Genomic DNA, 12511 nt, shown 5'->3' with positions numbered 1-12511 from the left:
GCCACTGCTCAGCCACTCTCGGATCCCATCACCCCAGCATTCACGGTCACACTCCAGCCATCAGCTTCTGCTATCCCCCAACCCACCACTGGTCTCAGGGCAGCTCCAGAATGGGGCTGAGGCCACCAAGCACTCTCTCCCCATCCAGAGAGGCTTTCCACTCCCAGCTGGGCTGGCAGGCTGGTGGGGGGTGGGTGTAGAGAATGGGGACAAGGGGATTAGGGTGGGTGGGAGGGTGCAGCTGAGGCGGTTCCAAGCCAGAGGCCCAGCAGGAACGTGATAAGGATTGGGGCCCCGCCTGTTCCTAGGCCCAACACAGCTGCCCCCGGTTCCATGAGGCCCTTATTGTTACCCATATGCCCTTGACCATCCCCTATTCTCTGACCTTCCCTCCTCCCACTTGCAGACTGCCGTAGGTTTTTCCATCTTTTCCTCATCTGGGGCCTTCCCTCCCACTCCTCCTCAGTGCTCTGTGCCTCCCCAGGCTTGTGAGAAGGGGACCGATTACTCTGCCACCCCCAGAGCTGTGTCCCTGTACCGTGGCTGTGCCCATCACTCCAGCCAGGACAGCCCCCACGATCTGCAGTGTGCATTGTTCCCACACCCCAAGCTCAAGTGGGAAGTGTGGGTTCAAGAAGGGGTATATAATGTGGGGACTGGGAGAAGGGGAGTTGAGGCCCCAGGAGCCCTCCCCCCATCCCCACTCGGCCCATGTCTGCTGACCCCCATCTTCCCTGTTTCTCAGATGTATGGCCGGTATACTCAGGACCTTGGGGCCTTTGCCAAAGAGGAAGCTGCTCGGATCCGTCTGGGAGGGCCCGAGCCCTGGAGGGGTCCACCTTCCCCTCGGGCTGCCCCAGAGCTTCTGGAATACGGACAGAGCCGTTGCACCCGATGCCGTAGTGAGACCTGGGTTGGGACAGGGGACTTGGCTGTGCTGTGCTGAGGGGGTCCGAGACCATTAGAGCTGCCTGTGGGGGGCGGGGGGACAGGGGTAGGAGCACTTTGGTGCCAGCCTCCCCTTCTTCCCTTCCCTGCTCCCAGTCTGTACTGTACACTGCCATAAGTTCCTAGTGTCCAGGGTTGGTGAAGACTGGATCTTCCTGGTCCTGTTGGGGCTCCTCATGGCACTGGTCAGCTGGGCCATGGACTATGCCATCGCTGCCTGCCTGCAGGGTGAGGACAAGGGCTGGTGGGGAAGGGCTAGGGAGAACCAACCTGCCTCCTTTATGCCACACTTGTCCATTGACCACTTCCCCCGGCCAGCCTGAGTGCCCCATCTTCAGGCATAATCACTGCCACTCCCATAGGCCACAACTTGTTGCCACGCCTATCCAACTGACCCTCTTACCTATAGTGATCTTTGTCTCCGTGCATGCCCTCTAGCCCCCTCCCTACCCCTTGTGCCTGTGCTCTGTGTGATATTCCCTGGGACACCTTGTCACACCAGTATGTCCAGTGGCCAGGAGGGGACTGGGTGTGCGCTTCGGAGCTCCAATGGCACATCCTCTCCCCACAGCTCAGCAGTGGATGTCCCGGGGCTTGAACACTAACCTCTTACTCCAGTATCTGGCCTGGGTCACCTACCCCGTCGTCCTCATCACTTTCTCTGCTGGATTCACACAGATCCTGGCTCCTCAGGCTGTCGGTACAATAGAAGAGAAAGAGAGGGCGGAGAAGGGACCTCCTGAAACCGGCACATCAAATGACTGTCCTGGGATTGTGCCTTTCCAGGGTCCGGCATCCCCGAGATGAAGACCATCTTGCGGGGAGTGGTGCTCAAGGAATACCTCACCCTCAAGACCTTCGTAGCTAAGGTTATTGGGCTGACCTGTGCCCTCGGCAGTGGGATGCCCCTCGGCAAAGAGGTAAGTGCAGGTTGGGGAATAAAGGAGTCCATCAAGTGGAGGAAGAAGCCAGGCCAAGGTCAGGGTGTGCCCCTTCCCCACTCACCACCTGCCCCCACCTCCCAGGGCCCTTTTGTGCATATCGCAAGCATGTGTGCTGCTCTCCTCAGCAAGTTCCTCTCCCTGTTTGGGGGCATCTATGAGGTAAGGGGGACCTTGGGAGAAGGCAGAGGGGAGGGATGGGCTGCTGAGCCCGCACTAACGCCGACTCCCCTTTCCACCGCTCTCGCCAGAACGAATCCCGGAACACAGAGATGCTGGCCGCCGCCTGTGCCGTGGGAGTGGGCTGCTGCTTTGCGGCACCCATTGGAGGTGGGCAGTCAGGTCAGCCCCAGCCCTGCCCTTGGGTCTGAGACGATAGGCCAGGCCCAGGCCTCAAGGGGCGCTCTCCTTGCCCACACCCCGCCCCCGCAGGTGTGCTCTTCAGCATCGAGGTCACCTCTACCTTCTTCGCTGTGCGGAACTACTGGCGGGGCTTCTTTGCCGCCACCTTCAGTGCCTTCATCTTCCGGGTCTTGGCAGTCTGGAACCGTGATGAAGGTGGGGGGACCTGGGGCATGAGAGGAGCCCTGAAATGGCTCAGGTGGGGACCTCCGAGGCTACAGCCACCTCCCTCTGCTACTCTGCTTCCCTTCAGAGACCATTACGGCTCTCTTCAAAACCCGGTTCCGGCTTGACTTCCCCTTCGACCTCCAGGAGCTGCCGGCCTTTGCTGTCATTGGGTGAGGAGCCGAGGGAGCTGAGTCGGGTCAGAGAGGAGGAGGTAAGAGAGGGGAGACCTCCTTTCACCCAGGTGCTTGTTCCCTCTCCAGTATTGCAAGTGGCTTCGGGGGAGCACTCTTTGTCTACCTGAACCGGAAGATTGTCCAGGTGATGAGGAAGCAGAAGACCATCAACCGTTTCCTCATGAAGAAGTGAGTTGATTCTGGGGCACTTTGGGTTGTGTGAGGGTCGTGGCCTGGGGGAAGGGGGGTGACAGGTGAGATGGTAGGTAGTGGCCCAGTCAAAAACAGGCACTCAGTGGTGTTTTCCAGACTGAACGTTTTGACTTTTATTTGAATTACCTGAAAATTGGCACTTTTGGATTTTTAGTCAGTGGCAGAGGGCATTTTGGATCAAAGGCTAAGGCTTCCTGTAGGCTCTTGGCCTGGCCCAGATAGCAATGATCCCTGGAGAATGTTTGGGTCTTAGTTCTTCCCTCATGGAGCACAGCTCTCTCAGGTGTGACCCTGAGGATTGGGAGTGGGGAGACCTGAGACATGACTTCTGTTGGGACTGACGTCCTTCAGGGAAGGGGCAACCAACTGAACCTGCTGCCTTTGGCACCTTCGGTCAACTTCATGAGTGACCCCGGCTTCCCCCAACAACGACCTTCACTCTTTTTTTTTTTTTTAACCTCTTTATTGGAGTATATGTTGTGTGACCTTCCCTGTTAAGTCACCTCGGAGAAACAGACAGAGGCAGAAGAAACTTGAGCGTGAGGGGAGGCGTCACGGCTTAGAGGTGTCCAAAGAGGGCTGGGGGGATGAATTTTCTGCTGGTGCTACCCACTTAGGGAGTCAGGAGCCAACAGAAAGGCATTTGGGTTCATTATAACCCTGGATGGCCATCACCCTCAGAGACGTCGTATCATGGATGGCAAAGGGGGCCTTCTTTCAGAACTGTGTGCTTTTATGTAAGAGCCAAGGCCCTGCTGTGACCTCAGCCCTGAGGTATGTGAGGGCACCCAAGCCTATCACCAGTCTGTAGTAAGTATTTGATGCTATGAAATCTACATCTCTAGACGCCTGCTCTTCCCGGCTCTGGTGACCCTGCTCATCTCTACTCTGACCTTCCCCCCTGGCTTTGGACAGTTCATGGCTGGACAGGTAACCCCAGGCAGAACAGGAACTTGTACTTTCTCTTGGGATGCATCCCTTCTAAAGCCAACAGTCCCTGCTCTCCTGTGGGCCCCTTTCCTTCATCCTGTCTGTCCCCCAGCCTGAGGCACCCTGTTCACCTACAGCTCTCACAGAAAGAGACACTGGTCACCCTGTTTGACAACCGGACGTGGGTCCGCCAGGGCCTGATGGAGGAGCTTGAGCCACCCGGAACCTCACAGGCCTGGAACCCACCACGCGCCAACGTTTTCCTCACCCTGGTCATCTTCATTCTCATGAAGGTGGGGCTCCTTACATATGTATGGCCAACATAAGCTTACTAGGTGCGGGGCACTGTTCTAAGCGCTTTCCGTATGTTAACTCCTTTAAGCCTCACCACAGTGCTGTGAGAAAGGTACTATCAGTACCCCTGTTTAAAGATGGGAAGTCGAGGCACAAAGAGGCTAAGTAACTGGCCCAAAGTCACACAGCTAGATGGCAGGGTGAGGATTTGAACCCAAGCCACCTGGTGCCTGAGTCCTCCTTTCCTTCACCTCTGGGGGATTCCAAGATAGCTGGGAAGTTTGTGCCTGACTGATAAGCAAGGTAGGCTTCTGGGGTGGAGCTGGGAGCTGCCTGGGGCCTGGAGGTGCCTCTACCTGTTTGAACGACCTCCTGCCTGCAGTTCTGGATGTCTGCACTGGCCACCACCATCCCAGTGCCCTGCGGGGCCTTCATGCCTGTCTTTGTTATTGGTGAGTCCTCAGCTGCGGTTCTCCCAGCCTGCACCCTCTGGCTGCCCCCTGGCTGTCCCCTGTCTGCCTGGGAGCGGGTTTTGGTCCAGTACTTGCCCCTGCCCCCGCCCCCCGCAGGGCAGTCCCCTGCACTGAATGACCCACCGGCCCCCTCCCCTACCCTCTGACCCTCTCTCTTCCTAGTGTCCCTGCCCACCCCCTCCACTACCTGTTTCAATTCCCACCCCCCTCCCTGAAGGAGCAGCATTTGGGCGTCTGGTGGGTGAAAGCATGGCTGCCTGGTTCCCAGACGGGATTCACACAGACGGCAGCACTTACCGGATCGTGCCTGGAGGCTATGCAGTGGTGGGTGAGTGCTGCAGGTCCCCCGTTGTCTTGGAAAACCCCTGACTGGGCCACAGGGCCAGAGGCTCTGGCGCCCCCTGCTGGCAGAAACCAGGCTTCTCTTGGCAGCAGAAGCCCACTCCCCAGGATTGTACTGGGCAGCCCAGAGGGTCCCTACAGGACTGGCGGGTGGCGTCATCTGGGGCCTGGGCACCCTGAGGAGACTGAGGGTGGCTGTCCCCAGGGGCGGCTGCGCTGGCAGGAGCAGTGACACACACAGTGTCCACGGCCGTGATCGTGTTCGAGCTCACAGGCCAGATCGCCCATATCCTGCCTGTTATGATCGCCGTCATCCTGGCCAACGCCGTTGCCCAGAGCCTACAGCCCTCGCTCTATGACAGCATCATCCGAATCAAGAAACTGCCCTATCTGCCCGAGCTGGGCTGGGGCCGCCACCAGTATGGAGGACTGGGTGACAAGGGGGGAGCGGTTGAGGGGCAGAAGCCACCCTAGGACTCCCTCCCACCCACCTCCAGCAAGGTCTTCAGCCAGTGAGGCTGGGAGACCAGCCACCCTGCTCCCTCCTGGCCAGAGCTGCCCTTGTCCACTCCCTGGGGGAGCTGTGGCTGACCCACCCCATCAGAACGAAGGCAGTAGGTACACCTCGGTCCTTAGCCCTTGTCCCCATAGGCTCTGGGGCCTTCCTCACGGCCCTGGGATAGTAGTGCTCCGGGCTACCCTCCCCATGCTGATGGCAAACCACGTGCCTCTCTCTGCTCTCAGGCAGTACCGGGTGCGAGTGGAGGACATCATGGTGCGGGATGTTCCCCACGTGGCCCTCAGCTGCACCTTCCGGGACCTGCGGTTGGCACTGCACAGGACCAAGGGCCGCGTGCTGGCCCTAGTAGAGTCCCCTGGTGAGACCAGGAGAGGGCCCAGGTGCTAGGGTCATCTGCCTGGGTCGCTGCTCAGGAAGGGGGAGGGGCAGGAGCTCAGGACCAGTCTCCTTGGTTCCAAAGGCAGTAAGCTAGCAAACCCAGCCAGGGTTTCCCTCGGGAGTGTGGTTTGTGTCCAAGGCCCCACACTGGGTGTGAGAGAAGGTCAGGGGGGTAGGAGGGCCTCACCCCAGCTCCTGAGTCCTCCCACCTGCTCTCTCCAGAGTCCATGATCCTCCTGGGCTCCATCGAGTGCTCACAGGTGGTGGCATTGCTGGGGGCTCAGCTGAGCCCAGCCCGCCGGCGGCAGTACATGCAGGAGCATCGAGCTGCCCGGACCTCTTCCCCCTCCGATCAGGAGAGTCCCCCCAGCCCTGAGACCTCCCTCCTCTTCCAGGTGAGGGGAGAAGCCCCATGGCAGGGGCACCCAGACTTCCTAAATGTCATTGTGTAGACTGTTTGGGAGGGTGACTTAGAGATGGTCCAAGGCCATGGGCTCCCCAACCCCTTCCTGCCTGTGCAGGTGAACACAGAAGACTCGGGCTTCCCTGCAGCACGGGGTGAGACTCACAAGCCCCTGAAGCCTGCTCTCAAGAGGGGGCCCAGCAACACCATGAACCTCAAGGAGAGTCCCACAGGTGAGCCCATCTGCTAGCACGACGGAGCCAGAGACCAGCCCCGGAGATGCATTAGGGTCCCTGCCCAACCTTTTTACTGGAGCACATCCCAGCTAAGAGGCTGCCCAGATGGGCCAGGAGCAGAACCAGGACGCCTCTCCCCTTGCCCTCCTCACCTCTCCTGATCCTCTCCAGCAAGGATGACATTGCCCTCAGGGCCTTGTGTTTGGGAACACAGGGAACGTGGAGCAGGCAGGCATCGCCCTCAGAAGCCTCTTCTGTGGCAGTCCACCCCCCGAGCCTGCTTCAGAGGTGAGTGGTTAGAGCCTCTCCATCTGGCTCTTTCTCTCCAGCTCTCTCTCTGACGCTGAGACCACCTGTCCGTTAACCCTGCAGTGCCTGCCTCCACTCTCCCTGCCCTTCTTCCCTCCTGGATATCAGCTGTCCCTGCATTGTGCCCTTCCTCCCAGCCCCACCACTTTCCCTCACCTCCCTCCTCCCTATAACATCAACTCCTCTTCTCTCTGGTTTGGCCCTAACAAAGTTGGAGAAGTCGGAAAAATGTGACAAACGCAAGCCGAAGCGGGTCCGAATTTCCTTGGCGGTAAGTGCTCCCTCTCTTCCTGCAGCTCAGGAGCACTAGACAGGGAGGGCCGGGCTCTAGGCAGGGTAAGCTTCCCCTGAGCTGGTGAGATACACCACCTCCCCCAAGCCCCTAGCTGCCAACCTTCCTTCCTCTCTCCTAGAGTGACTCGGACCTGGAAGGCGAGATGACCCCTGAGGAGGTAAGGTGTGACTGGACTCTGGACTCTTCTTCCTGAGTGTGTTCAGTCATCATGTTGGCTGCTGTCCCCATGGGAGGGACCATGGGGTAGGAAAAAGGGCAGGCCAACTTTCAAGGAGGTGAGAGCAGCTTTTGGTACTTTCTCCCTAACCCTCCTAGTCTTGTCCCCTCAGATTCTAGAGTGGGAGGAGCAGCAACTAGATGAACCTGTCAACTTCAGCGACTGCAAAATTGACCCTGCCCCCTTCCAGCTGGTGGAGCGAACCTCTTTGCACAAGGTAGGGCCAGAGGCCCGGGGCCGCCTGGGCTCTCAGGAGCACAGGGTGGGGAGCTAAGTCCTCCCACAAGTTTGGACTCAAGCCAGTGGGGAAAAAGAGACAGGAGAGAGTGGACTCTGTGCTAAGATGTTTTTCAAACACATTGCTTCAAACGATGGGAGGCCAGGAGCAGGGCCCCTTAGCCTCTTCCTGCCTATGGTGAAGCCAAGCATCATTTTTCTTCTGCTCAGCCTTGCCCCCAGGGAACTCTGGACCAAAGCGGCAACAAAGACAGGGCTGGAGCTGGGTGGAAGCCAGAAGGCCTCTGACCTTCTAGAGTCAGAGCTAGGCAGGAGGCTGCCAGCGCCTGACAAGGCTGATACACCCACGCTGAAAAAAATGGGTGAGAAATAGGCAGGATAAGAAAATCTAATAAACAAGCGAACAAACATCCAAGTAGGATTGGGGACACTGCAGAGAAGAGATAAACAAAGATGAGAAGTGCCTAGTGGGGGGCTTGGAATGTCAGACCCCAGAAAGTCTGACGCAGTGTAGGCCAAAGGAAAACTGGTAGAGACACAGGAAGATAGCTCAGCAGAAGGGCACAATGGCCTGCATAAATGCAGAGAAAACTGGAGTGCAGACAGGTTGGCGGTGGGTGAAGCTGACGCTAACAGAGGGCAGGAGCTGTCTTTGCAGGACTGCCTCGGGCCCCCCAAGAATGGCGCAGCCGGCATCACTGAGCACCTTCAGGCCTCTGAGCGAAGGCAGGGAGTACAGGCACACCCAGCAGGCTGCTTGGGCAAAAACCAGGGGGGTTTAGCTAAACTGTTGACAGATTTAACGTGCAAGCCTCTGAGCACATTAGACGGGGGAAGAGGAGGAATTTTCCCAAGGTCTGCAGCTTGGGCAGCTAGCTTAGACACAAACTGTGCCCAAGAGCCAGCCTAGTGCAGACAAGCAGGGCAGGAAGAACAGGGGACAAAAACAAGAAAGCAAAAGGTAATAAAGGAACGTATAAGCCTTTGGGTAAAGACCTCGGATCAAGATGAGTGGGGAACTGCAGTGCAATTGCAAGAAAAAAAGAAGATAGGCCTGTGAATAATACATTTGGCTTTTATTTAAAGCCTTTCTTCCTAAGACCTCTAAAGCGTTTCTATCACCTTACTTAATCTCCAGACATCACACGATGACGATGATAACGCTGACGTGTTTTTTTTTAGTGCCTGCTACATGCCAGGCAGTGGGCTAAGCTCTTCACATGTTTAATTTAATCCTCACAACCACCCTGTAAGATGGGTATTGTGATATTCTAGTTTTTCTATTCTAGTTTTTTTGTTTTGTTTTGTTTTTTTGTCTTTTTGGTGGTACGCGGGCCTCTCACTGTCGTGACCTCTCCCGTTGCGGAGCACAGGCTCCGGACGCGCATGCTCATCGGCCATGGTCACGGGCCCAGCCGCCCAGCGGATCTTCCCAGACTGGGGCACGAACCCACGTCCCCTGCATCGGCAGGCGGACTCCCAACCACTGCGCCACCAGGGAAGCCCCTCTATTCTAGTTTTTATGAGGACATTGAGATTCAGAGAGGTTAAGCAGGTTGGCCAAGGTTACACAGCTAGTAAGTAGCAGAACTAGGGCTGGAATCCAAGATGGTCTGACCCAAAAGCCTATGGATTTAACCATGTTAATACACAGGGAAGCTGAGGCAGTGAGGAGGTTACTTGCCCGAGTCAATATAGCAGAGTCAGGCCCAGAGGCCAGATTTCCTGGCCCCAATCCCAGGATTCTTTCGGAAGGCAAAACTGAGCCTCTCCCTGTCAATTCACTGTTTCCAAGCCCAAGAAGTATGGGCCCTCCAGTGGGCTCCCTGGTGTCTAATTAAATGAAAATGAAAAAGAACAAAGTAGGTGTTTGTTGCAAACTTAAAAATCAGAGGAAGAAATGAAGCCTTTGAGGAACCAACTAACAAAAGTATAAAGAACTGAAAGTGATAAGAACATACAAGATGAGAATTCAAAATGTCCTTGTAGGCCTGAGGAGTCAGTAAGTAGTAGCCCCGTGAAGTCCAGGAAAGGAACATGCAGAGGGAAGAGGAATACACTGGAGACTATTTAGGAACCTGTGCCACTGGACGTCCCCGTACCATCAGAGTGCCTCATTCATTCAGGGCCGCCTGCAGAGCAGCAGTGGGTGGAGGGGGGAAGCTAGAGTGCCAGTGGGCTGAACCCGAAACCTTGTCACATTTCTTAGCCTCTGTGCCTCACTTTCCTTCTCTGTAAAATGGGATCGTTGTGCCAACATAGGTTTTTCTGAGGATTAAAGTTGATAACATGTGAAGCACTTAGAACAGTGCCCAGCACATAGTAAGTATTCGATACATGTTAGGAATTACTGCTACTACTTATACTGAGAGGTGACCAACAGGAGACTTTAAAAGATGGTGTCGTGAGGGAAGGGCTGAAGCGTGGAAGAAATGGATGTTCTCAGAAAAGGATGAGTGATTATCTGAGGCTGGAAGCTGGGGTGGCTGGCGGCATCTGAGGCTGGAAAGACAGGCTGAGGTGAGTTTGGGAATGGTCTTAATGGGCCATTCTGGGGAGTCTGGGGTCTAACTCAAGTTTGAGAAAGCTCTTAGTATGGCAGAGCCAAGTTGGAGGGAAGGGAGGCAGAAAGCAGAACCCATTAGGATGTTGCAGCCCTGTCTGGCGAGGATGGTGAGGAGGTTGGGGGGAATGGCCAGGATGTTCAGAAAGTCAATCAGTAAGGCTTAGTGGGACAAGTGGTTTGGAAATCTAAAAAGCATATAGTCTGCCAGAAGCTCACTCTGATTAGGATGGTGGAGAACAGAAGATCAATGGGAACTATTTAATAGGATCCTTGGGAGAAGCTGAGAGGGATTATTAAATGATAAGGCAAGGCTAAGGGATTATTGAAACAGGAAATATAACGATATGTTTCCCTCTGAAGTCTTATGAAGAAATTAAAGATAACTTGTAGCACATAGGATTCAAGTTAGATATGAGGAGGAACTTGCTAACCACATGACAGTTATGACGTAGGCATGGAAGGAGCACAGAAAAGTGTATTCTAAAACTGAACTTCTATCTATCTCCTTTTATAATTACTGTCATGTCTTAGATGGAGAATTTAGCACTGTATAATAAAACATTTTTAAAGTGTTAAGATGATAACAGTGAGTTCTGAGTAAGCGGTACTCAGGAAGCTGGGTTATTAATGCCCATTTTGATTCAAATATCAAGCCAAAACGCTTACAAGTAAACTCAAAACAGTGCGATAAATGATGGGCCAAAAATTCCAGGAACTGCTGAGTCAGTAGAGTGGTTTTCAAGACATCTGGCCCAAGAAAATCCACTTAGAGCACAAGGGGAACTGCCTGACAATTTCTGAACCCTCGGTGATTACATTCGAAAGCCTGGGGGGAGGGCCCGAGGCAAGAAAAACATGGGGGGATGGGCGTGACTGTTGTCCTCCTGGACTGCAAGCTACATCTCAAAAGGACCCGGGATGCTACTTGGGCCCCAGAAAAGGCAAACTGTTTGAGAGGTGTAGAGTGCTGCAGGCCAAGATTGGAGGGGTACCAAAACTGGCCAGCCGAGAGCCAATGGGAAGCATGTTATCAGCCGCAGAGGTGAGTTAGGGGCAGAGGATTCAGGGCCAATACCCCTAAGGGGGAGTGGGGTGCGTGTGGAACTTTGGTCCATGACTAATTGGACAGCTGCATGGGATGACTGGTGCTGTGCTTCCTCCTTCTATAATGTGATGAAAAGTGAGCTGGGGCTGCAAGGCCACTTCTTCCTGGTGACCTTGAGCGAGTCACTTCAGCTCTGACCTTCATGTTGCCTCTCCTGTAGAATGGGTATCATACTTACTTCTCAGGACACTACTGAAATTAAATGTTAATGCAGGAAAGACCTAGCCCAGTGCCTGGCCAATCATCTGATGTCGTATTTCAACAGTTGTTCTCTCTTCTGTCCTCCTTTCTAACGTGGGACAAAGAAGCCTTCCTCTGTCCCTTGCTCCATCAATGTAAGCAACATAAAGATTCCCACTATCAAGTTTCTGAGGCCTGGTTACAGAAACATTCTATTGTTCTTTTTCCTCCAGTGGTTCTGTCCCCTTCCTCACCATCCATCCTCACCCCTTCTACTGCCCCCCACCACCTTGTTCTGGGTCCCTCTGGCCTATAATCTAGAGCTGTCCCCTCACACATCAAGTCCAATGTGTTTTCTCCCCACCCCGCAGACTCACACCATCTTCTCACTGCTGGGAGTGGACCATGCTTACGTCACCAGTATTGGCAGACTCATTGGAATTGTCACCCTAAAGGAGGTGAGATGATAGTGACCACTTCCACTTCCAAAAAGGCTCAGAGGCTTATGTCCAGCCACCTGGGGAAGTGCTGGGGAGGAGTCTGAGCAGGGAGCTCCGAGTCCACACATCTGATCCTCTCACCTTTCCAGCTCCGGAAGGCTATCGAGGGCTCTGTCACAGCACAGGGTGTGAAAGTCCGGCCGCCCCTTGCCAGCTTCCGAGACAGTGCCACCAGCAGCAGTGACACAGAGACCACTGAAGTGCATGCACTCTGGGGGCCCCGCTCCCGCCACGGCCTCCCCCGGGAGGGCAGTCCTTCTGACAGCGACGACAAGTGCCAGTGATCCCCTCAAGGGGTGGCCTGGGATGGCAGTGGCCATGGCTGTCGGCCCAGATCCTGCAGCTCTCCTGTTCCTTCTGCCTTGGGAAAACAGGAGTTCCAGCCCCGCTTCCAGACCTGGGGTGCTAGCATCTCCTGGCTCATCCTACCTGAAATCTGACCCAGTGCCCACCTGCAGCAAATGTTCCAAGGGCAGGAAGGTCAGCACTGCCCTGACAGGGTGGGGGTGGGTTCACTGGACCCCTGCTCCCCCTTTGAGGGAAGGGGTAGAACTAATATGGGTTTATACTGGAACCTCCCGTCACCAGATGTACATAGAGATTTACAAAGATTTTTATATTAATTTAATAAAACAAATTCTTAAATAGAACAAAATAAACACCTAATGAGCCACTTCTATG

General features: G+C 55.0%; 1 protein-coding gene across 1 annotated transcript in view; it reads left to right on the top strand.

Moving 5' to 3' along the window:
• Positions 1-12420, top strand: part of CLCN2 (chloride voltage-gated channel 2) — a gene marked incomplete at its 5' end in the record, with an annotated part of 12827 nt that extends 407 nt beyond the window's left edge. The window contains 24 exons of the mRNA XM_082655292.1: positions 485-640; positions 746-902; positions 1045-1176; positions 1520-1648; positions 1735-1868; positions 1974-2051; positions 2141-2219; positions 2322-2447; positions 2545-2629; positions 2720-2821; positions 3691-3775; positions 3913-4068; positions 4452-4521; positions 4760-4870; positions 5090-5303; positions 5629-5762; positions 6005-6177; positions 6304-6418; positions 6636-6709; positions 6942-7001; positions 7144-7182; positions 7355-7459; positions 11702-11788; positions 11920-12420. Of these exons, the coding sequence (XP_082511418.1) occupies positions 485-640; positions 746-902; positions 1045-1176; positions 1520-1648; positions 1735-1868; positions 1974-2051; positions 2141-2219; positions 2322-2447; positions 2545-2629; positions 2720-2821; positions 3691-3775; positions 3913-4068; positions 4452-4521; positions 4760-4870; positions 5090-5303; positions 5629-5762; positions 6005-6177; positions 6304-6418; positions 6636-6709; positions 6942-7001; positions 7144-7182; positions 7355-7459; positions 11702-11788; positions 11920-12114 (2796 nt within the window). The 3' untranslated portion in view covers positions 12115-12420. The remainder of the gene's footprint in view (positions 1-484; positions 641-745; positions 903-1044; positions 1177-1519; positions 1649-1734; positions 1869-1973; positions 2052-2140; positions 2220-2321; positions 2448-2544; positions 2630-2719; positions 2822-3690; positions 3776-3912; positions 4069-4451; positions 4522-4759; positions 4871-5089; positions 5304-5628; positions 5763-6004; positions 6178-6303; positions 6419-6635; positions 6710-6941; positions 7002-7143; positions 7183-7354; positions 7460-11701; positions 11789-11919) is intronic.
• Between the last annotated feature and the right edge of the window lie 91 nt (positions 12421-12511).

This window comes from Grampus griseus, assembly GCF_964374135.1.
Source record: "Grampus griseus genome assembly, chromosome: 5".
Classification (NCBI taxonomy): domain Eukaryota; kingdom Metazoa; phylum Chordata; class Mammalia; order Artiodactyla; family Delphinidae; genus Grampus; species Grampus griseus.
Note: the sequence above shows the minus strand (reverse complement) of the source record. Positions and strands in the feature narration are given on the sequence as shown.